This window comes from Vipera ursinii, assembly GCF_947247035.1.
Source record: "Vipera ursinii genome assembly, chromosome: 2".
NCBI lineage: Eukaryota > Metazoa > Chordata > Lepidosauria > Squamata > Viperidae > Vipera > Vipera ursinii.
This window is the reverse complement of record NC_139513.1, coordinates 73,289,366-73,314,365: the sequence shown is the minus strand read 5'-3', so window position 1 is coordinate 73,314,365 and position 25,000 is coordinate 73,289,366. Positions and strand designations below refer to the sequence as shown.

The 25,000-nt window shown below is 38.2% G+C and overlaps 2 protein-coding genes across 4 annotated transcripts in view; both read left to right on the top strand.

Annotated features, from left to right (window-relative positions):
• The window catches only part of FAM53C (family with sequence similarity 53 member C), an 18,960-nt gene extending 11,090 nt beyond the window's left edge, over positions 1-7,870 (top strand). For all 3 annotated transcript variants that reach the window (XM_083352252.1, XM_083352253.1, XM_083352251.1), the window contains 4 exons: positions 1-167; positions 1,068-1,125; positions 4,255-4,982; positions 7,425-7,870. The exon at positions 1-167 ends at the window's left edge or, in 2 of these variants, runs on beyond it. In XM_083352252.1, coding sequence (XP_083208378.1) covers positions 138-167; positions 1,068-1,125; positions 4,255-4,982; positions 7,425-7,694 — 1,086 coding nt within the window. In that variant the 5' untranslated portion in view covers positions 1-137 and the 3' untranslated portion in view covers positions 7,695-7,870. The remainder of the gene's footprint in view (positions 168-1,067; positions 1,126-4,254; positions 4,983-7,424) is intronic.
• A 6,672-nt stretch (positions 7,871-14,542) lies between these two features.
• LOC310634825 (C-terminal-binding protein 2-like) overlaps positions 14,543-25,000 on the top strand; it is a 16,444-nt gene continuing 5,986 nt past the window's right edge. Inside the window, 6 exon segments of the mRNA XM_083353361.1 lie at positions 14,543-14,850; positions 17,826-17,980; positions 18,506-18,650; positions 21,212-21,418; positions 23,291-23,505; positions 24,398-24,467. Of these exon segments, the coding sequence (XP_083209487.1) occupies positions 14,802-14,850; positions 17,826-17,980; positions 18,506-18,650; positions 21,212-21,418; positions 23,291-23,505; positions 24,398-24,467 (841 nt within the window). The 5' untranslated portion in view covers positions 14,543-14,801.

Sequence of the window (25,000 nt, the reverse complement as noted above, 5' to 3'; positions counted from 1 at the left end):
GTTTGGAGTCCATGGTGAACGTGCCTGGAAATTAATACATTATAGCAGCACAAAGTCCCTGCAGGCGCAGCCAGGAACAGAACACATCTTTTCCATCCAGAAGTTTGAACACTGAGGTGTAGACTTCCAAGAATGGGATGTGGCCTAATGAAGCTTTTGCAGGAAAGGTACAATCAACTTTGTCCTTGTAATGTTCTTTAAGCAGATGAAGCTATGCAACAGAAAACTGGTGATTTGGAATAGACAATATATCCCTGTAACATGGCCACATGCTAGTCTCTCAGCGTTTGAAAGCAAAACATTGCAGGATGGGGACAGATAAAGGTGCCATAAATGGGCCTTTCCACTACTTTTCTGTGGGACATGAAATTCACTCGGGCATATTTTGTTATTGTTAAATGATTTTGGAAGAGATTAGAATGTAGATAATCTCTGGTGAGTCATATTTCAGAAAATTATACCTGCTCATTTTCTCAATTATAGAGCTTTCATGCAGACAAATTAATATATTGTCATTGATTCAGGGAGCTTTTGAACAATTGAAAAATTACAAAAAAGAAAAATGGAACCCAACTAAACAAGTAAATTAATTTCAGGGATAAAATGTGTTTATTTTTTTCACAGGCATTTTCACATTTTCTGTGGTGTGGGGTAGGGAAGTATCTTCAAATTTTTCATCTAATATGGGCAAAGATAAATGGGAAATTTTAAAAATCTGTCAAACATCATAGTTAATAGTTTATGATTGAGTAGAAGACAGTATGGTATGAAAAAGGCTGGTGATCAAGCTTGAATAAATCAGTTTCTTATTATTTTGTCCCAATTGTCTCAGCATTCAGTTTAAATGAAATGTTAGAAAGATTCCCTTGAGGTAAAACTTAAATGTTGTCTACTTAGAGGGATAGGAATGCTGTAGGAATTGTGGAGTCGGCATCATACTTGAATACTGTTAGAATCTCATAAATGAAATTGAGATGTTATACGAAGCTTAATGGTGGGAATTGCAGAACTAAACTATAAAGTGTTGGTCCTTGCTGTGATATGACGACTCATTTTTTCCTTCCTAGCCTTTGCCCGATCATGCTGATGTGGCCAGCTGTGGCAGCCCCTTCCAGATAGCGCCTGGTAAGAACATCTGGCTGGACTTACACCCTTTGTGCCTACATTATCTCTTGTCCTCTTTTTCTTATTATGTTTTCTACACGAAGCACATAGTTAACAAGATAAACTTACTTTCTGGTCTCCTTGTGTAGGCTATATACCGTTACCCTTCTTAAATGAACATTTGGTCAAAATACACTGATCATTTTTAATCAGTGATCACTGTGATAAAAGCTGGAAGAATGTTCAATAATAGAAACTACTATTTTCAGGCAAGCTGTAGAGGAGGGGAAAGTTTTAAAAAAATAACTTTTAAAAGGTAGGTTTCTTATTTCTGTATGTTTGTACTAGAGGTTCTCAATACTTTCATATTGCAGTATCCATTAAGCTGTTTCCTATGGTAAATGTATGGTCTTGAATAAATAGCTCACATAAGAATTTTAGGATGTATAATATTACATAATAGTTAACTTTATAAAAACGCTCTAGCAAAAAAGTAAAAATCTATTGTGATGAATAATAAAGGGACTTTGATAGTCAATAGTATAACAAGCATGCATAAATAAAACTTAGCATGCAATGTAAGAAATACAAGGTGAATAATTTAAAGCATATATTCTAAAATTTAAAATTAATATGCTACCAACAGTGTTGACTCTTATTACAAATAGAATATTGGAACATAATATTATTTATAACTAATATTATCATTTATCATGCTATATACTATGTTACAGGATTCCTAAATGGCCCTTAAAATAAAGCAACCTTTGTCTCTGAAATTGACTCTTGAATAAAATAGCTTTGATTTTTAAAAGAAGGACTTTTATTTGCTGTACAATTTCTTTTTTTGTTGTTGTTCAGTCGCTAACTCGTGCCCAATTTGTTTTAGGCACATTTTATGCAAGAGAGAATGAAAAATGTGCTCTCCCAAAATGAATTATTCTTGTAATTGTTCTGATCATCTTGTGACTATATTATATGATTATCATATATTGTACAGCAATTTGCCTTAAAACTCCATTATATTGTAAACATTTGGAATTGGAATAGTTTCTATATAAATGTTTTAATGCATTAGCTGAAAGTATTGTTTAAGGTAAACTATATAATAATATATTCCATAATTTTTAATTTTCTCATTAGCAAGTTTCTGCATAGTTTGTAAAAACATAAAATTTGGCTTTAAACCTGTTCACTTATTGTATAGATTATTACTGGTCTGTCAGAATTTGAATCTAATTCAAGGTTCTTGTTTCTACAAAAGGTTATTTTTCAAATTAAGAAAAACTAAAGGAATACATAGTAAAGGCTTATCTCAGGAAAATATATTTGTCTTAAGAGTTCTATAATATCTGTTGCTTATGTTTAGTCTATATTAACTATGATGTTAAAGCTGAAATTGGTTATTTAATATGGCTATCATTTTGTTGGGCTTACAGAGAATGACTCTTCTCCCTTCTGTCTTGTCTAAAATCTTACGTAATTTTATGTTTTGCAATCTTATCTGGTGTCCGCTATTTGGTGTCTTTTACTTACACTATAGCTTAGTTCCCTTAATTGGATGTCCAAACAAATATTTTTACTTGTGGGTGGAGATTTTTGGCTCAAATAATCTTAATGATTTAATTTTTTTGCTATTTTGAGAAAGCCAATGTCATACATAAGAAAAACAGGCAACTCTAAAGGTTTCTTCTGTGTATTTACTTCATAGCTACATGTATTTTTAACTTGGTACTTCACTCATTTGATGATTTTCACGACTCATTCTGTTTTTGCAGTTACATACATAGGGTGTTGGGCAAAGGACTCTTAACAGAATTAAAATAGTATGTATTTTGCCTGTCTTTTCTAAAGATATGCTTAGGAAGGAAGTAGCTGCATTATAATGGTGTACAATGTCCAGTAATATGGAGAAATTGTATTTCTTCATAAAGATGGAAGAGAACAATGGAAAACAGCCCCATATCCTCAGGGATGCTAAACATTTGAAAACAGGAAGTTTTTAAATAAACCAAAATTGTATTCTCAATTGTTCAATTAGTTATTCTCATTTTTTTAGTTTCTCCAGTAGAAAGAAAGTGACAGTGTCTATTTTTTTTTAACTACGCCCAACTATAAATGGAATTCAACAATGTTTATTTGTGTCAGAAGCATCACAATTAACATAAGGCATACTATGTGACATTAAATTTAAACTATATGACATAAAACTTAAAATTTTAAATATAAAAGATTAAAATACCTACAAATTAAACAGATCCTGCCCAGAAATTAGCAACATTGTGTTCTGTGGGGCTTCCATGAGGTCCTCAAGTGTACACTGATCAGGGCACAAAAGAAAGGTTTTGTGTTGTCTGCATGTCACCAGAATTGCAAAGGGCAGAAGCCACCAGTTAGCACCATTTGTTCAGAATATCTCTGGATCTTTTTACATCTGTGCACTGTCTATTCAGCGTTTTCCATACTTCCCAGCTTTTGCCAGACCCAGGTGCCAGCTCCTCCATTGGATCCATCCACTGTTGATTCTTTGTAGCTTTCCATAGGTCCCCTCTGCTTTTACATTCTCTGAAGTCTTCCATCAACCTGAGGAAGCTTTTTCTAAATTTTAATCTCTAATGAGCTAATTGCAGGCCATAGAGAAGGTGTTGTCTAGCTATAAATGATTTAAACCTCTCTGTATGCTGCTGCTTCTCTGTGAACATGCGATTTTCTCCAAGAAGCATTATTCATAAATATCTCCTTTCCAGCATAGTAAGAAATAATCACATCTTTAATTCAGAGACCTCTTATTTTATCTGCCATTATCATAAAAGACTAGAAAGAACAAATTGTGAATATTTGGCTGGAGAATGAAGTTAAACATTTTAATGGAGGTGGAGAAGAGTTATTAAATTTAGATCATTCATGAGTTAATATAGTAGGCAGATCTTTATTCTACAGTTGCTGTTAAAATGTTTAAAATGTTGAAAGGAGTAGGCTGAAAGGTGTTCCAACTTCGTCTGAGGAATCCACGATCTTTTTGTTAAATCACGTCATAGATTAGAATGTTTAACTAAGTTGATCTGGATTAAGTTTTATTAAGTTTAATAAAACTTAAACTTAAACTGCGTCTCTCAACTTAAATTTCCTCTCTTGTGTTATTCTTTACAGAGGGGACTTCATGGAGGGACCTAGCTCCCTGTCCAAAGATCCATCTCCAAGACAACACAGTTTCTTACCAACAGTCCAGTCTAAGCCTTCCCTTGCCAACTTGCAGCCCAGAGAACAGTCCTCTGAACAATCTTGCATCCCAAGCATTGGCCACCAACTCTTTGGTTTCAGAAAAAGTTTCTGTGCCCCCTACCAAAAGACACTGTCGTTCGCTCTCAGTGCCCGAAGACCTTTCCCGCTGGCAAGCTGTTTGGAGACCCCTCGGCTCCAAAGTGTGGACACATATCAAACGTCGGGAGACCAGTGGAGTGGACACTTTAGCAGTACAATCCCAGAACCTGGTTCAGGAAGCCAACAGACTTTGCTTCAATCCAGTCCCCAGTGCCTCTTATCAGTGTGTTCAAGATGGTGCTGTTGGTGGCAGGAGCCCACCATTTTTCAGTCTGGCTCTGTCTCGAGAATCGCCAGCAAGCATACCATGGGAGACTGGAGAGACTTTGCAGCCCTACCCTCTGCAACGCCGTTTCTCTCTGTCACCTGTCCGATTCTTGCCATCCCCGCAGAGCTCCACAACTTCCACACCAGAGCTACTTCGGCACCAGCATAGCCTCCCTCGTAGCCGCTCACAGCCTTGTGACTTGGACACCAGGAAATGTGGTCTCAAGCGGCGCCATGAGGAAGATGTGAGGTGGCATAGGCCCTCACTTGATTTCTACAAGATGAATCAGGTAAGAAAGGAAGCATCATCTACTTGGCGTCAGAGCCATGTTGATCGAAACCTCCCTGTGAAATCAGTGAAAAATTGAAATAAAAGGGAAGTGAAAAATTGAAAAAGCACTGAAATAAAATTGGATTTTTCTATGTAGCAAAACACATTACATTCAACAATTATATGATGCTAAGCAAACTGTTAAAATGAGTACAATATACTGGGGAAAACACTGGGGATTATCTGCAGGGAGTCCTCGATTTATAACTGTAATTGAGCCTGCAAATGCAGTTGCAAATTTGTGCCAGTCATGAAGTCGGATCATCACATGACCAACCCAATTTTATAATATTTTTTGCAATGGTTGTTAAGTGAATCGCCATGGATGTTAAGTGAATCCACGGTTGTTAAATAGACTCATTCTCTGCAATGGGTGTTGTTTGCTGGAAAGCAGAAATAAATGCTGGTTTCCAGCATAAAACATATAAATTGCAGTCACATAACCCTGGGATACTGCGGACTGCCATACATGTGGGCCAGTTGCCAAGCCCAAAATGTGACCATGGGAAGGAGCTGGGCTGTCTTCAAATCTGGACCATAAGTAACTTTTGGGAGGGGGCGGGTCCATTGTAATTTCAAAGAGCCACTAAGCAACCAGTTTTAAGTTGAGGACTACCTGTGTATGACACCAACAAAATTCAACTTACCATTTGAAGTTATGACAGTGCTGAAAAAAGTGACTTATGACTGGTCCTTGCAATTATGACTACGGCAGCATCCCCGTAGTCAAGTGGTCATGATTTGACCATTTGGCAACCCTCACACATTTACAACTTGTTGCAACATCTTGCAGTCATTTGCCATTTGTGACCTTCCCGACCAATCAGTAGGGAAGCTGGCAGAGAAGGTCACAAGTTGCAATCATGTGACGTCAGGGCAAAAGAGGTAAAATCATGTTCAGTCACAGGATGCCTCACTTAATGATTGCACCACTTAGCTAATTTTTTTAGTCCCTATTGTGGTTGTAAATTGAGGAGTTTGCTCCAGGTATATTTATTAGAAACGGCAGATCAGATCCTATATAACACAGATCCTTCCAAAGAGGATACTTGGATTGGCAGTTATATTGAAACAATTCTGAGGGGTCCTTAGTGCTCTCTGAGCTTGGTTGTTTTCATGTGGACATTTCATTATTCAAACTAGGTAATGTCGTCAGTGAAATAATTTGGTCTTGATGAATGCTGGGATTTATAATAACCTATATTAACAGGATATTAATTTATTGTTAGAAAAGTCAGTGGTTATTTGAAACCATGAGTAGGGAGAACTAGAATCAAAGTAGCTGAAGACAGCTCACAGTTCTCTTCATACTTAGAAGAATAAAGCATTCCATTATAGGTCCTCCCCCCCCCCCATTTTTTAAAATGTATATTTGCAAGCAAAAAATTACCCAATGATCCTTAACTGAAAAATGCTGATATTTTTTTTCTGGATTAGTCCACAGGTGGTCCTCTTTTAAACAATAGCAATTGGACTGGAATTTGTCAGGCAGTGGTATGTGGTTGTGAAGTGGAATGCCACAGGACCCTGTTGCTTAGCAATGGTGATCCAGGTAGTCCCCTATTGCTGTTAAGTGAGGACCTCACTACTTTCTGCCAGCTTCCAACTAGCAAAATCAGTGGGGAAGCTGGCAAAAAGTCGCGAATTCTAGGCGGCTTGCACACGGCGGATGGATGGTTGATGCAGCACAGCCAAACATAGGGTAACTGCTCTGGATAGAACACAGGCAGTTGCTGCAGCTTAGCACAAGTGTGGCCAGGCACAAGCAGGTGCTGCAGAATTGGGAGAAAGTAGCAGAAGGCCTTCCTGCCGGCTTCCCCACTGAATTTGGTTGTGGGAAGGCGACAAGGAAGGTCATGCGTGGTGATCATGTGACTGCATGGGTACTGGGACAAATGGAACTTCAAGGACTGATTGTAAGTACCACTCATTCAGTCCCATCATAACTTTGAACAGTCCCTGAACAAGTGGTTGTTAACCAGGATTATCTGGAATGCAATATAGCCAGAGGTTGGAGAGACCATAAAGTTACTATAAAATAATAAAGATAGCCAAGTAGTAGTAAATATGAGAACAATTGGTTATGTGCATCTAGAATGTTTTAGAAAGTATAGGAGCACTATTTTCACAGACTTGGCAGATTTGGTTTGTTAATAAAAGCAGTTTTTGAAAATTTATGTCTGTAACCCAGCAAGCTGAACACTTAAAATGTCTCTGGTATTTAGTTATAATAGCAGCTTTTTATATAATAATGCAATTATGATATTTAATTTCTGGAACTGAGCAATAACTATATTAAGTCATACTAGTGTTCTAATTCACTAACCATGTGTATGCCTATGTTGACATTAGAACACAAGATAAATCTGTTGAAATGTACATTTCTTTATTTTTTTGACAGAAACCATTTGCAGGGGAAGTCTGTCAGTTAGACAAATCTGAGGAAGGTGGCTATCCATCATGGCTCTTGACTTGTAGCCCACAGTCACCCTCAGCTCCTTGCAGTCCCATTAATAATTGTATCCAGGTGCTCAGTGAAAGTGAAGAGGATGATGAAGAAGAAGCAGCAGTACAAGCAGCAAGACAAATAAATTGGAATTTAGCAAGCAAAAGGACACTTTTCCAACCAGACTTTAGTGATCTGGATTTAACTTTGATTGAAGAGAACTAGCATTTGGATGTCTCCTTGAAAAACTGACTTTGGAGTCAGCAGCAAAGGGAGGCTGCACTCCTGGATGAGGGTGGGGGAGCAGGGTTAGGGGTAGAAGGGAAAATGCCAGTAGGATAACGGGGTTTTGTCTGCTTGTTTCTTTTGTATTAAAAGAGAAAATAAAAAGAAATTGCTAAAGGGAGTTGTATGTCTCTAAGATGGGATCATAAAGCCTGTCAAACATTAGGAAACGGGGAAAAAACCCTTATTGGCAACAAATTTGCTTCTCTTGGCAAGCCTTTTGGTCTGTCCCAGATCACAACGCTAAGAGACCTTTATTTTTAAAAAAGAATATATATATACTTAATAAAGTCCTACATATAAGAATAACGATTGATTTGTTAAAATTAAAAATACAGTGATATCGTAATTTGAAATCATGTTACAATCCTTTGTCGAGTGTTTTTAACGGGATGAATCTTCATCTACATTACTTGTCAGCTTAGAACTCTTAATCTGCAGCCCAATATAGGAAGATACAGGAAAAACCAGCAAAATTAAACAGCATTTGTTTTTCTCTATGAAGAATATGTAATAATTTTACAAGATTATTGTGCGTCAATCCAATAAGTTCAAATCTTCCTCTAACGCAGGGGTAGGCAACCTCGGCTCTTTTATGACTCATGGACTTCAACTCCCAGGATTCCTGAGCCAGCTTGGCTGGCTCAGGAATTCTGGGAGTTGAAGTCCATGAGTCATAAAAGAGCCGAGGTTGCCTACCCCTGCTCTAACGTAACAGGATTCTATTTGGCACGGCTGTGTAAGCCCTCGAGCCCTATTAATATTTTCCAACCTTATTATGTAGCTTCTCCGCCACAAAAATAAAATACCGGATTCTGACTTCCGGTGGCTGCGCGGCGCCGGAGACAGCCTTCCCGGGCTGCCCGCGGCTCAGCTGTGTGTTTTTTCGCCCGAAACGGCGCCGATCAGCTGTTCGGGCGAATTTGAAGCCCCCTCCTCGGGAGAAGAGGGGGTGAGGACCCAGGTAGGGGTCGAGTTCTCCGGGGCCGCCTGAGCTTGGAGCTTGGGCGGCTGAAGGATTGAACTCCCCCGAAGCCTGGGTTGCTCCCAGCTGGCCAGCGTCTCTGCTCCGGATTTCTTGGAGCAGAGCCAGGCGTCTGCGACCACCCCTGCCTGAAGAAAGGACTATGGATTAAAGGAGCAGGCAGAGCGGTACAAGAGGAAAAGGTGAAGAGGATTATTTTATTATACTCTCGAGCTTGAAGGACTTTTTAAACTTTAAGTGAAAGTGCGTCACAATTGAAAAGTAAAAGTAAAAGATGGCGGCTAAACCTCCCCCTAAAACTCTTCGGAGTGGTGGATCTTCTCCAGTGCAACAATCATCATTACAGGCGTTGCACCCTCCTGATGTACTGACACCGAAGGACTTACGAGATGCACTGGATAAACATGCCCAGGTACTTTTGGAATCAATTAATCAATTGGTGATAAATTTGCACAGATGGAGGAGAAATTGGAGAAACTGGAGGAGAGAATGGAAGAGAGGATGGAACAGAAGTTCAGCGTGATGAAGGTAGACATTTTGTCTTCAGTGCATAAAGTGGCGGAATGTGTGGAAGATTTAGATGAAAAAGTGGATGATTTGACCCAAAAGAATGCAATATTAGAAGTAAAAGTACGGGAGAATGAAAATTTAAGAGACAAAATGGAAAGGGAGTTAAGCCTTGCTCAATATTACCAGATGCAGTTTGCTGTTAGAATCAGAAGTTTAAAAGAGAATATTAAGGAAGATTTAAAGCAGCTGGTTTCTGAGGCTCTCGAAGTGGTATTGAACCAGCCAGCATCTGAAATAAGAGCAGCTATGGATAAAGTGTTCCGTGTGAATTCATGGATTGCCAGACAGAGAAAGTTGCCTAGAGATGTGGTGGTTTACTTTGCAAAAAGAGAAATTAGAGATGAAGTTATACAAGCTGCCTATGATGCTAAAGTTGTGATTGCTGATCAAGAAGTCTTGGTTTTAAAAGAAATCCCTCCAAAGATTTTAAGGAGAAGGAAGGACTTTACATTTCTTGTGCAAGAGCTCAAGCAACGAGATATAAGGTTCAGATGGGAGATTCCAGACGGGCTGATGGTGATGCATGAAGGTAAAAGGTATCGGCTGATTACTGTGAAGCAAGCGCGTGATTTCTACAATAACGTTTTAAAAGCAACCCCATTAACACTTCTGGAAGCTGCAAAGGGATCTGGAGAAGGAGAACATCAAGAGGATGAAACAGAGGATAATGGTGCTGGAGGAGATCAAGCTATAACTTCTTTGGATGATCCTAGAGAGCAAAGGGTAACGCGTGCTGCTTTAAAACGAGCAAAGAAAATAAAAGAACAAGACCAGCAAAAGTCTTCAGAATCTTCACAACGTACTCATAGCCAAGCAGTGGGAGGAGCACGGCCTAAAGAAGATAGTCCTATCAAAGCTGTGCTCCAAGAGCTTTGGGAGGATATGCATGGCAACTAAATTCTTAACCTGGAACGTTAATGGACTAAATTCACCACAGAAGAGGAAGAAAGTTTTTCAATATTTAAAACAATTTAAGACAGATGTTCTATGTTTGCAAGAAACGCATATTAGAGTTTTGGATCAAAAGTATTTATCGAACTCGAGGTTGGGTACGCAATTTGTTGCTTCTGCAGAGAACAAGAAAAATGGTGTGGTTGTTTATGTTAAAAGTGCCTTAACAGCAGACTTAATTGAAGCAGACAAGCATGGAAGATATGTTATGATTGAGCTGCTGTTAGAAGGTAAAAAGACGCTTTTAGTGGGATTATATGCACCTTATCAACAACAAGATGACTTTTTTAGGTTACTTCACACAAAGCTTACCCAGTTGGATTATAAATCTTTTATTTTTATGGGGGACTGGAATGGTGTTTTGGATGTACAGTTGGACAAGGCTGGAGTTTTCAAGCGCATTCCAAGTCATGCTAGATTGCCTAAATCTTTTTTTGAAATGAAGGATGACCTGGAATTGCGAGATATTTGGCGTGAGAGACATTTGCAGGAGAAGGATTATACTTTTTATTCTGATAGACATCAATCTTTTTCGAGGATTGATTTTATTTTGCTGACTAATGATTTTTTTTGAGGACCAAAAAGGTGAAGATTTGTGCAAGAACTATCTCTGATCACAGTCCAGTTTGGTTAGAGATTGATAAGGAGATAAGAGACAGGCGCTCGTGGCGCGTAAATGAGAATTTGTTTAGAAATCAGAGAAATGTGGAAGAATGCAAACAGCGGATGAAGGATTTTTTTTGAGATTAACATGAATAAGGGTACCTCTATGGATATGGTTTGGGATGCTAGCAAGGCCTATATGAGAGGGGTGTTGATATATATGAATAATAAACATAGACGTGCAGTGGAAACTAGAAGGAAAGAACTGGAGAATGAAATAAAGGAAAAAGAAAAGGCTTTGATTTTGAACTCAGAGGATGTGAAGACCAAGGAGGCTATTAGACTGCTAAGAGGACAATTTGATAAATTAATGGCTGATCAAGTGGCAACCAATCTGCGGTTTGCTAGGCATAATACTTTTTGCAACGCTAATAAACCAGGCAGATGGTTAGCTTATAGATTGAGGAAAAAGAAAGGGCTTCTAATATAGATAAGATTGAGTATAAAGGAAGGGTTGTGTTTCAACAGAATTTTATTAAGGATGCTTTTGTGGATTTCTATTCGAAATTATATGCTAAAGAGGAAATTAATGAAAAAGATATTGATATATATTTGGAGAATGCTAGCATCCCGGTTCTTACGCAAGTACAAAAAGAGGGGATTAATCAACTGATTACAGAAGAAGAAATTTTTACAGCAATTAAGGAATTGAAGGTGGACAAAGCACCAGGTACGGATGGCTTGACTGCGGCCTATTACAAAAATTTACAATTAGAGATGATAAAACCGTTAAAGGAACTGTTCCAGACAATCCAGAGGGGGGAAAGGTGCCACCGTCTTGGAGAACAGCTTTTATTTCTTTGATTCCGAAGGAAGACCAAGATGCTACTCAAGTTAAAAACTATAGACCGATATCGCTTTTAAATACAGATTACAAGATATTTGCTAAGGTTTTGGCTAATAGACTGATGAGGGTTCTGCAACAGGTGATTCATGGGGACCAAACGGGGTTTATTAGTGGTAGGCAAATGAAAAATAATGTGAGGCATATAGTTGATGTGTTAGAGTTTTTGGAAAGGAACAACCAGATCGCTGCGGTGCTAATTTTTTTAGATGCTGAAAAAGCTTTTGATCAATTGAATTGGAAATTTTTGTTGAAAGTTTTAGACAAAATGGATTTTGGGGAAATTTTTTTACAACCGATTAGGGCATTATATCAAAAACAAACTGCCCGAATTATAGTTAATAATAGCTTGACAGAAGCATGTAATATTGAGAAGGGCACAAGGCAAGGGTGTCCGTTATCGCCCTTGTTATTTGTGTTAACATTAGAGATATTATTGGTTAAAATTCGGAATTCGGAAAAAATTAAGGGGATACAAATTGGAGATCAGGACTACAGATTGAGAGCATTCGCAGACGATCTGGTTGTTACAGTGACCCAGCCAGAGAACTCTGTTGTGGACCTGATGGAGATAATAACACAATATGGGAAGGTTTCTGGATTTAAAGTTAATACACAGAAAACCAAAATTTTGGCCAGAAATATGACAGTTTCGCAAAAGGCTCTCTTAGAAGGATTAACTGGATTTGAGATTGTTAAAAGGGTTAAATATTTGGGGGTGATTTTGTCGCCCTCTAATACAAAGCTATATAAAAATAATTATGAAAAACTATGGGGGAAAATTCAAAAAGAATTGGAGAGTTGGGAAAAGTTGCAATTGTCTTTGTTGGGACGGATTGCAGCAGTAAAAATGAATGTCCTGCCTAAATTTTTATTTTTATTTCAAATGATACCGATTCTTAAGAAAGATTCTAATTTGGAGGAATGGCAGCGAGGTATCAATAAATTTGTGTGGGCAGGGAAAAAGCCACGAGTTAAACTTAAGATTATGCAGGATACTCGTGAGAGAGGTGGCCTTAAATTGCCTAATTTTAAATTATATTATGAAGCTGCTGCATTAGTAGGAATAAGTGATTGGATTAATTTGACGCAAGGGAGGTTATTAAATCTTGAGGGCCATGATTTGTTGTTTGGCTGGCATGCATATTTGTTGTATGATAAGAAGGTAGACAATGTGTTTAGGATGCATATTTTAAGACAGGCATTGCTGAGAGTTTGGAAGAAGTACAGACATAAGTTGGGTTGCAAGATACCATTGTGGGCAATTCCAAAACACGCAATAGAAAATATACATGCTGGCTTCAAACATGATGTGACTACGTACAAGGAGATTCTCAGCTTGGAAAGAAATGTTTGGTGTTTGAAATCATATAGCCTCTTGCGAGAAGAGAAGGTTGTTCAAAATTGGTTTCAATATATTCAGTTACGGGCCAGGTGGAAAGAAGACCAGAAAAATGGATTTACAATGACTGATGAAAATTTGATAAAGCAAATTAGAAATCAGGGACCAGCACATATCAAACGGATATATCTTGCATTGATAGAGATTGACTCAGAAACAGAGCTTGTTAAGGATTGTATGATAAAATGGGCCCAAAATATCCAGGAAGTTATCACAATGGACACGTGGGAAAAGATTTGGGTGAGGAACGTAAAATTTACTCAAGCTGAAAATCTAAGAGAGAACTTTTATAAAATGTTTTATAGATGGCATTTAGATCCTAAAAAGCTTGCAAGTATGTATCCGAATTATCAGCCTAAATGTTGGAGGTGCGGTGATGAAGATGCAACATATTTTCACATATGGTGGACATGTAAGAAGGTTAAGGCTTTTTGGATAAAAGTTTGGTGGAACATGCAGAAGATTTTTAAACAGAGGATAAAGTTTTGTCCGCAACTTTTTTTGTTGGGAATAATTGCAGACGCTACAGTTGTGGACACCAAATTGATGTTGAACTTAATTACGGCAGCAAGACCTTTGATAGGCCAATATTGGAAGAAAGAGGAACTGCCGACTATAGAAGAGTGGACCTTAAAGGTTTCCGACCTGGCAGAGATGGCGAAGATTTCGGCCTATTTGAAAGATCATTCGCAAGAACGCTATATTATGGAATGGAGAAAATGGATTGAGTTTATCCAGAACAAGTATAGGGTTAAGAAGTTTTATGTAGCATTTGAATAAGTCTTCTTTCGTTTTTTTTCCTTTTCTTATTTTAGTTTCTTTTTATACATATTCAATATTACTAAGGCTTGTTTTATCCTATATAAGCTAGAGAGTGATGGATTTTAGAGTTTATAGTTGTTAGTATATGATTGTTTATGATTGCTTTTTATATATATACCTTGTATTTAGCTCTGGGAAGTGGGGGGGGGAGGGGGGAGGGGGGGAGGTAGGGGGGGAGGAGGGAGGGGGAAGGGGGGATTTTTAAAGGAAAATTGTATCTTAAAACTTTTCAATAAAAAAAAATAAAATAAAATAAAATACCGGATTCTTTGCTGCGGTAAAATTAAAACAAGGAAAAGGAAAGCAGGAGACGGAGCGATTGCTGACCTCACCAGAGGTTGCCGCTCGTTTCCCACGGAATCCGCATTTATTACGACTCGAGAGCGGACCGGAAGCGTGGGAACTCTCAGAAGCGACTCTATGGTTGCAAGAAGCCGATACGCTCCCGTCGGGCCTGTGCCGGGAATCTTGTTTTCCTAGGCCCCAGCCCTTTCCGTTTCCGTTTTGGAGGCCGGCGCTTTCGGGGGTGGGTGGGGGGGGGAAGAGGCAGCCGGAGGCGGCGACAGCAGCAGCAGCAGCAGCGACAGCGGGATCCTGTGGCGCATCGGACGAGCCGGCCGGGCTTTCCGCCCCTCCCAACCTCAGACTTAGGGAGGCCCAGGCCGCCGCTGCCCAGCCAGTTTTCGGCGGGGACGAGTTGGCGTGTTCCGCTCGGCCAGCCGGGCTTCAGCTTCCGTAGCTCGCTCGCTTTCTCCCGCCTCCCTCTCCTCTCCGTGCTCCGAGTCGCCCGGGCCCATTTCGGGGTGTCCCATGGACAGGCACAAAGTGAAGCGCCAGAGGCTGGACCGCATTTGCGAAGGTAAAAACTTGCTGAGCGTCGGAAGGAGGAGGAGGGATGACGGTCAAGGGCGGCCAGACTCCCTCAATTAAACCCGCCTGTCGGAAGCCGCGGGAGGATTCGGACCTCGTGTCCCGAGTTTCTCGCCCACGTGGTCGGGTGACAGAAGGTCGCTCTCGGAGGAAACAGTCGCGCCCGCCTGCCTGCCTGCCTGCTCGTAAGGCGTCGTGGGCCAAGCCTTTCTTGGAAAATGTAGGGTCCTCGAGTTATGGCCCGGTCCGTACCAGGGAGATGCCCAGATGACGCCCGCCAGTCCCGGCCCGTTACTTAAAAACCGCGCTCTGCATCCTCTTCCCTTGGTGGAGGCTGCTACTCTCAGCTCTTGGGGTACCCCGTGAATCCGGATAGCCTTTATGATTGACACTTGACAGAAGGGAGGAGGGGGGAAACGTCTCATAGTGGTTTTTAAGGTGACCGAGTATGTGAAGTGTCTCTTTCAAACGATACCATAGATCAGGGGGTCTTCAAACTTGGCCCTTTTATGACTTGTGGACTTCAACTCCCAGAATTCCTCAGCCAGCTTTGCTGGCTGAGGAATTCTGGGAGTTGAAGTCCACAAGTCATAAAAGGGCCAAGTTTGAAGACCCCTGCCATAGATAATTATGATTTGCCGTTGAAAAGCACAAACGTCTGTTTTCTCTATTAGTGTGTACCCTCTGGTTTCTTGCAAATTGTGGCAATGTGTCGAAAAAGGTTTAGCCTTTAGCCTTTTAATCTAAACTAGTTTCCTGCTAAAGCACATTTGAATTGTCTATATACCTTTTATCTTTCACCCCTTTGTATTAAGTAGTAGCAATTGAAGACCAATTGTTTTATTTTTTTAAAATTTCTGTGGAACATTACTTCTATTTATATATTGTATATTATATTACATATAGCATATTTATATGTTATACTTTAAGGCACCTAGCTGAAATTTTCTGGACAGACAAATCATCTGGACAGATGAAGCTGTTTTAAAAAATAAAACCCTGGGTAATATGATAAAAACTAATAAAACTGCCCCTGAAGAAATAAATGAAAAGTAAATGAATTAAAGGAAGCATGTTAATCTTGCTTTGAACTGAAGCCTAAATGTTGCTATGCAATGATACGTACGTAGAGATATATGATGTTAAGTTTTGCTCACTTTGGTGTTGTTTACTTCACACAGATGATAATTACACTTGCCCCTTACGATGTTGAGAGAAAGCCATTAGTGAATACAAGGTGATTCAGGTCCCTGCATTGGGAAAAGCAAGCTCTTCTGATTCTAACTTTAGACTTTTATGCCCAATGAATGCCGCCTTCTTAGGGTGCTTGCTTGGAACCGAAGTGCAACATGCCAAAATGTCTTCCTTTCCCAATAGATTTCTGTTTGGCTAACAAGGCCAACCAGAACTTGTGCACTCTTTCTCTGAGAATTATTTCATTATTGCTAGGGATTATAAGGGTTTTCTGTACTTTATTTGGGGGATCAAGTTGTATTGATTGTATATAAACTTGTTATGATATATATTTGGGTAAATGTGTCACACTTATCTAAGTTTTCCTAAATCATGGTTCACTGCATAAATACAATTGGCTAGCAATAGAAGAGAATATTTGCAGCTCAAGGCTGAACTACGGGATCCTTGGTGCCCTTTGAGCTTGTTTGCTTTCTTGTTGACATTTTACTAGCAAACCTGGTAACATGATCAGTGCTGGTACTACAATTGGCTAGGCTTATAACTTATAAGTCATCATCATAATTTACTTTACGCTCACACATCATGTTAAAACCAATATGTTGGAACTTTATGTGAACTATGGACTCAATTTCCATCTTTGAGCTATATTATTTTTGGGAAGACTAGTATATTAGCTTGAAACATTTGTGCATTTCTATTGTGTTTTTCATCATTATTTCCTTAGCTAGGGGAGAATAAATTGAATTCTTTTTGGGATGTAATAACCATTTCTTATGTGGTTCTTAGGTGTCTTTTACTATTCAGATTTGAAAGCACATAAAATACTGAAAGGTTGATAAAAGATATTTGTATGCATGGTCACAACTATCCCATTCCCCACAATTGTTAAAAATATGTTAGAATTATTAATGTAGTCCATATATGCACATAGATATGGGTAAGTACCTTCCATATTATTTTTTTCTGAAATTTAATTTTTAAAGCATTGCTGGGTGCTCCCATATGATCAGGCTATTGGCTTATTTGTTCACTAATTTCTGTTCTGACTGCAGCAAACTTCAAGGGTTCCAGATAGGAATATTCCATTTAAAATATAAAGATAAAGATTCTCTGTATTAGGCAATCATAATCCTTAATGCATAAAATATTTATTTATGAAGGCAGTAGTATGCTGAAAAATAATAATGCTGAAAAATCACAAGTTGCTTATTTATGGCCCAATGCATTCTTTGAAAACTCAGTTTAACAAATGTAGCCCCATGATAACTCAGGCCCATAACTCAGTCAGATAATTTATTTGAAATGATATCATTTTATTCATTTTGTAAATTTCAAAAATGTATAACTTAGACCAGCAAATAATTTGAATATTCTGAAAGGGTGTTATGCGATAAAGTTATAAGATATGAGGAATGATATTTTACAAGAATATATATATAATATGTGTGTTTGTGTCTGTGTATGTATGTATGTATGTATTGTAAATAGTTCTGCAAAATAATTGATGGTATTTGACCATGTAATACATAACTGTGTTTTATTATTATATTAAAAAAGCTATCTTTCCCAATCTTATTGGAAGAATGGTAGAATTTGAATTTGAGATCTTTTGCACTTATAAGAAGCTCTCTATCAGTAATAAATACTGTTCCTGAATTTTTCCCAGCACTTTATATATTGGATTGACATAATTGATTTGTAACAGGGCTAGTAGAAGTATACTTTTCATTTTTATTTGTGGGCGAATAATTCTGTTTTCTTTTATAGGTATAAGGCCGCCTATTGGTAATGGTCCAATGCCGGCTCGTCCATTGGTTGCCCTCCTTGATGGCAGGGATTGCACTGTAGAAATGCCTATCCTGAAAGATGTTGCCACAGTGGCTTTCTGTGATGCACAATCAACTCAGGAAATCCATGAAAAGGTAAGATTTACAAAAAGAGGGGGGAAATTTCACTTTCCAATGAAAAACGGGTGAGTTGATTCCAGAATTCAGAAATTTTGCTTTGAGAGCTAGCCATCATTTGCAGTTGCTTTCCACTCTCATTTTGAACCAAATTCTATGGAAACCAGTGGGAACTTAAAAGAACTCAGAAGGGGTGGTCCTTTGTCTAGCAGTTTTTGCAGAAAATGCATACTGCACTTTGCTACTCTGCTTGCTATGAAAGGCCAGTGGGAAGGGAGAGAAACAGTTCTTTCTTTTTCTGTGAAATTAAAAGGACGTGAAGGAAAAGAGTGATGGTGGTTGTCCTTTTGTAGAAGCAATTATATTCTCTTTCTGTCTTTCACATTCCATTCCTTTCTTGGAGTACTTTGCAGTTCATTGAACAGCAAATAAAGTGTCGATCAGAAGCGGAAGGCTGAATAATAAGTGAGGTTGTAGAATTCTGAGCTTACTAGTTCTAAAGCTAAGGAGTAAGCATTATTCTGTTGTTCTATCTTCCTCTAGGTTCTAAATGAAGCTGTTGGGGCTCTGATGTACCACACCATTACCTTGTCGCGCCAGGACCTGGAGAAGTTCAAAGCTCTCCGGGTCATTGTGCGAATTGGCAGTGGCTATGACAATGTGGATATCAAGTCAGCTGCAGAATTAGGTATGATGATCCCAGTAAAATTTAAAAAAAAAAGGAATATTGGAGAGTGGGTGGGTAGGGAGTACATCCTTCCTCTGAATTCAGTTTTGGGGTTTGGGTTGAATTTACTAAAAAAAAATTAAATTTCTGAGAGGCAAGTGGAATATTTCCTATTATTAAGATAAATTTGCAAACATTCCTGTTGTTATTAAAAATAACTTTACATTGTTTTCATAACAACATTAATTGTTTTAAGCTATTATCCTTCTATTGGAAATAGAGAGTTGAACTGAAAAGTAGTTACTTGGCTAAAGACATACAGCATGGCTTGAAAACCATAAATATGATATGCTTATGCATGAATATAAATGGAGCCCATGTATTCTCTATACTGTACACAGTTTCATCAGGCGATTGGTTGCTTTCTTCGTTTTGAAATCTTTTTATTTTCAGATAATTTGTGCTGATTTATATTATTTTTTTAAATATGTATTGAAATGAGATTACATTATTCAGATAAACTGGGATTACTAAATTCAGATAATTGAATCAACTTGATATAACTGAAGAAAGAAAAGTACAATTTAACGTTTCATCAATTTGCTTGTCTTAAGTATTTGAGAGGCTGATTTTTTAATGTCAATTTTTATTACTTTATAATACATGAGACAATGAAAATACAAAATAAATAGCGGAAAAGATGAGGAAGTGAAAAGGGAGATAAGGGAGGGAAAAAAATTCGTTGACTTCTGACTTCCTTTGGTGCAGTAAAGTTGAGTGCCAAGTTCAAATCTCAACTTTTTACTTTTACAGGATAATATAAACTAGCAATTTCAGTAACATCAAATCTATCTAATTGATAAAACCCAAAATTAAAATTTCATTTGTTTTCGACCTCAGGCACCAGGTCTAGAAGCAGTTTCCCCAAGGAAATAAAAGGATTCGTATTCTTTTCTTTAATCACTACAGTCAGTTTAGCCATCTCTGCTACTAGCTCCATCCATTTTTGTAACCATTCCTCCGTTGTGGGAATCGATGTAGTCTTCCATTTCTGAATGTGGAGTAATCTTGCTGCTGTCAACATATATAACATCAAAGGTCCATATTTTTTTCCAGGTCTTTGTCCACTAGCCCCAAGAGAAAAGTCTCTGGTTTTCTTTCTATATTCACTTTAAGAATTTTCTGTATTAACATTTGAATCCTATTCAAATATTTTCTTTTTTTAAAAAAGTTTTATTGATTTTCTAATTTTACATTTAAGTATTTGAAAAGCCGTGTGGCGGCTGGGTTAATCGATAATACAATGACATATAAGTATCTTTAGTGCAAGTCTCAAGCTGTTACATTAAATTTTTTCTCTCTTTTCCCCTTCGTATTTACCGTCTCCTGTTTAAACTAATACAATTCTTATTAAATCAATTAGATAAAAGTGACATTCTTACATTTATCAGTAATTTTTGGCTTTATCAATATTTTCTTTATCACATGTCCATCATAAGTGATAAAAAGTCCCCTCTTTACCTTTACATTTCCAACATTTGAAATACCTTTATGCATTTTGATAACAATATATCATCTTGTAAATTTTCTCTTTTAAATTCTAATTTAATGTAAATTTTAATCCTTTATTTCACATATTTCCCATTGTTCAAGCATTACGTTATACCCAAATTCCTTGTCCATTGAATCATACAATGAGTATTTGAGAGGTCGATCTGAAGAAGTTTCTAATTTCTTTAGGTCCAGATTTCTAGTCAATACACCTTTTTGGTACTGAATTATTGAGATTCTTTTGAATGTTTGTCTGAGCTTCAAGTTTATACTTTCATGAAATGAGAATTTTCAAAAAATAATAATATTCCTAAGTTATGGTATACTTGAGGAGAAACAGTTCTTTACTGTGAAAAGTCATTTAACAACAGATAGTGTAGAAAGTCCTTTCAAATTCAGTCAATTAAAATAATTTCAAGAAGCAGGGCTAGGGAGACTCTGCCAGGATAAACGAAATGAGACGGACCTGTCATTTGAGTGATTTAATGCAGCCAACAGCCCTAGGCAGATAATCAGCCCTGCAATCAGACAAAAGTTTCCTGCTCTTTTCCTAGTAACTGTTAAGACAGCAGGAGAGAGTAGATTCTGTGGAAGCAGAAAGGAAAAGAAGAATGAGGGGTTGGAGGAACTTGTGTAACATCTAAAAAGAAGAGGGACTACAAGTTTGTAACTATTTGTTGAAAAGGAAGTTGGAAATCATATTTCTTAACCTTATTGTTTTTTCGTCCTCCTTTTTCGTTTCTTTCCTTTTGTCTTTGAATTCTCTTTTTATTCTATTAAAAATAAATATAAATTTCTATTAAATAATAAATATAATTTTTTTTAAAAAAAAGATAAAGGAAAAGAAGGCTCATCCACTAATGGTGTGTGATTCTCAATAGATTACTTCCGAGGGAATGTAATTGGCAGGCAAAATAAAGCTTCCTATCTTGGCCTACATAACATTCAAGTACAGGATCAGATTTGATATCAAAATGCTGAGATTATGTCAGGCCGTCAGTAAGATGTATGATATGTTCCCATTTCCTTAGGCATTGCAGTATGCAATATCCCTTCATCCTCTGTGGAAGAAACAGCTGATTCTACCCTCTGTCACATTCTGAACCTTTATCGTCGGGTTACATGGCTTCACCAAACCATGCGGGAAGGAAACAGAGCCTCGAGTATGGAGCAAATCAGAGAGGTGGCTGGTGGTGCTGTACGTATCCGTGGTGAGACCTTGGGCATCATTGGCCTTGGTAAGCAGCAGTGCTTCTGGATAATGAATGCAGTTGACTTGGATGATGTGCTAGTGTGACAAAACATTCAAACACTTCAGTTTCTGTATTTCTCTCACGTATCTGTCACTTTTCTACTTTCATGATTTGAAGGAATCCATTGCATTCCATTTCATCTGGCAGCAAAGTTAGGATGTGTGCTTACTCTGAAAGCCACAGTTAGAAAAGCTGTTTGTTGCAGGTGGGAGAAAGATTGAAGATATAAATCCAATCCTCCTTAACTATTTCTTAGAAATCTGATTGATAGGCTATGTGCCATAATTGATTCTTAGCGACCACGTAGATAAACTTGCTCCATGATCAATCTGTTCCTGACCTTGTCTTAGAAATTTGTCACACCTGAATTATTTTATTGAACACACTCTTCCAAGGTTATGGAGCCAATTTAACATAATTCTTAATGTGCTAATGCTTAGATAATCAGACAAACAGTATAATTAACTAATACCTAAAAGTGTCAGGTATACCCAAGTACTGGAATTCTTGGATTTCAGAAAGAGAGCGCTGAATTGAAAGAGTCAGAGAATAAATAATAGAGATGTGCACAACTTAACAGCTGATTAATGAATGGAATATTCTCTTTCCAAATGTATTTTACACATCTCTAGTGAGTAGGCATTGTGCTGAATGCATGTATTTTTTCTAAATTGAAGATATTCTTTTGTCATTAAAGTGGAGGACAACAGTAGCTATTATCTCTTAATCTGTTGTTTTTAAATAAATATGTGACTATTTTGCATATTTGGGACCATTAGACAACTTTGAGAGCACTTATGTGGAAATATCTTCCCTATCTCTCAGACCTGAATAGCTGCACATCCAAATTGGACTGCAATTATTATTTCTATTTACTGTACTTTTATTTCTCTCAGTAACAGAAACTCTGATGTGCTCAGCATTTTTCACCATGGCTGATGGCGAACCTTTTAAACACCAAGTGCCCAAACTGCAACTCAAAACCCACTTATGTATCATCGGGTGCCGGGTGTGCATGGTCCATTGGGTGGTTGTGGCCAATTGGGTGGTTGTGGCTGCGATGGTAATGGCAGAACGGGTGGGACTAAAAAGTTCAATCAATCAATTCCAACTTTGCGAGATCTTTTATTTTCCTGCGAGAAGTTGAAATTGATTGAACCTTTTTTTTTGCACATGGCGGTGGAAGCCTAAAGCGAAAAGGTTTTATGAAACCCAGCTGAAGGCCTAGGACTGGGGCGATGGAGTGTGTGCCCACAGAGAGGGCTCTGTGTGCCACCTGCGGCACATGTGCCATAGGTTCGCCACCATGGTCGTTGGTGATAGAACTGTAGCTCAGTTCTGTATTAAAACCCCAAATGTTTCCCTATTCATTAATGCACATCCACAATAAACAGAAATCCTCAAACACAGGCAAAATGTAACTGTTCCATAGAAATACAAAAAGTTACAAGCATAAATGAAAAAAGGCAACAGTCTTCTCTCAGAAAAATCAAACACCATCCCAAGAGATAAAACACAAACATCATTAAAGATCCCTAAATATATGTCCTCCCCCACCACAGATATTCAGGTAAATTCTCTCTCTCTCTCTCTCTCTCTCTCTCTCTCTCTCTCTCACACACACACACACACACACACACACTCCATTATTCCAACAAATATATAAAACTCACCTTTACCATGACTAGAATATTAAAGATATGTCAAGCGTACTGGCAGAAGAAGTTGGAGAAAAGCAAGTTGAGCATTGGGCAGCTTATGTTTATCTTATCTAAAACAAATCCTGTCTTAGTATAAGTGTAAATGCAACCAGTGCCTAATGCTGGGCTTAAGATTCCCATCTTTTCTTTTTCTAAGGCCGAATTGGGCAAGCAGTAGCCTTACGTGCAAAACCCTTTGGTTTCAACGTTATTTTTTATGATCCTTATTTGCCTGATGGAGTGGAGCGTTCCTTGGGATTACAGCGGATGGCCACATTGCAAGACCTCCTAATGCATAGTGATTGCATCACATTGCACTGTAGTCTAAATGAGCATAATCATCATCTCATCAATGACTTCACCATTAAACAGGTACAGCTTTGCCTTGAGCAGGGCATATAAATTACTGTCATGCAAATTTCAGGAAAGTAATGCCATATACAGGTTTATACGTAGCCATTCAATTGAATACTTTATTTGGCCAAGTGTGATTAGAAACATAAGGAATTTGTTTCTGGTGCAGAAGCTCTCAGTGTACATGCAAAGTGACAGAATCATCATCATCATCATCCCAATACAAGGCAGGAGTAAGAAAGATAATAGGGATAATAATACTACAGCCATACCATGTGGGAAAATATAGATGGACATTAGGCAGCACTGTGAGAATTAGGTCTTCAGTAAAGTGATGGCCTGAGTTTTTAAGCATATTCAGCTTCATGTTGTTACGGCTGCATCATAGGGCCAGTTCTTCAATCTCCTGTCTATATGCAGACACATCACTGTCTTGAATGAGGCCAGTGACTGTTGTATCGTCTTCAAATTTCAGAACTTTAACCAAAGGTACCCTTGAGATGCAGTCATAGGTACAGAGAGAAAAGAGCAATCGAGAGAGAGCACACACACTGAGGGGTCCCTGTGCTGATTGCCTGGGTACTAGATGTAATTTTCTCTAGCCTCATTTGTTGCTTCCTATCTGTCAAAAAACTGATTATCCACCTGCAAGTATGAGCAAGTATAGTAGTCTGGATCAATTTAGAGTGACAAATTTCTGGAATGATGATATTGAATGCTGAGCTGAAGTCCGCAAAAAGGACCCATACATAGATCTCCAGAGATTCAAGATGTTGCAGAATGTAGTATAAGAACATATTGACAGCATCGGCATCACCTATTTGCTTCTTAGGCAAACTGCAAGGGTTCTAACAGTGGATCCATGATGACTTTCAGGTGGACATAACACATCTTCAGTGATTTATTAAAGATGTGGGTGAAGATGGGAGCCAGTAGTTCAGAACAGGCTTTCAAGCAAAGAGTCACTCCATCTGGGCCTGGTGCTTTTCTGGTCTTTTGCCGATGAAATAGACCTCACACATCTTTTTCTAGATTGCCAGAAGTGGGGGGCCTGGAGGGATTGAGACAGTTTAAGAAAATTACTGCTTTCGTCCGAAGTACAATGCATAAGAGCAAATAACAGCTACCAGTATAATGATTCAAATGATCAACAAAAGCATCAGGTTTTAAGGGACTTACAAAAGACGAGGCTCGGTGTGTTCTGCATCTTGTGAGCTGGGTATTGTACAACATGAGAACAACTATAGAGAAGGCATGTTGCTAAGTCCCCTGTCCCCTCACTTTATGTAAAGAGTATTTTTAGAATCTTTCCCTGAAAGAAAACACACAGAGCAGACCAGATCCTGATGGGACAAATAAGGTATAATGGATTATTCTGGTCAGGAGAAAAACTGACAAAATTTAGTTCTGAGATTTTGTTAGTATATAATACTATTGACTGGATCTCATACTGGATAACTTATCATTTTTTGAGAAATGATAAGTGCAGAAATCATAAGTGCAGAATTGTTTC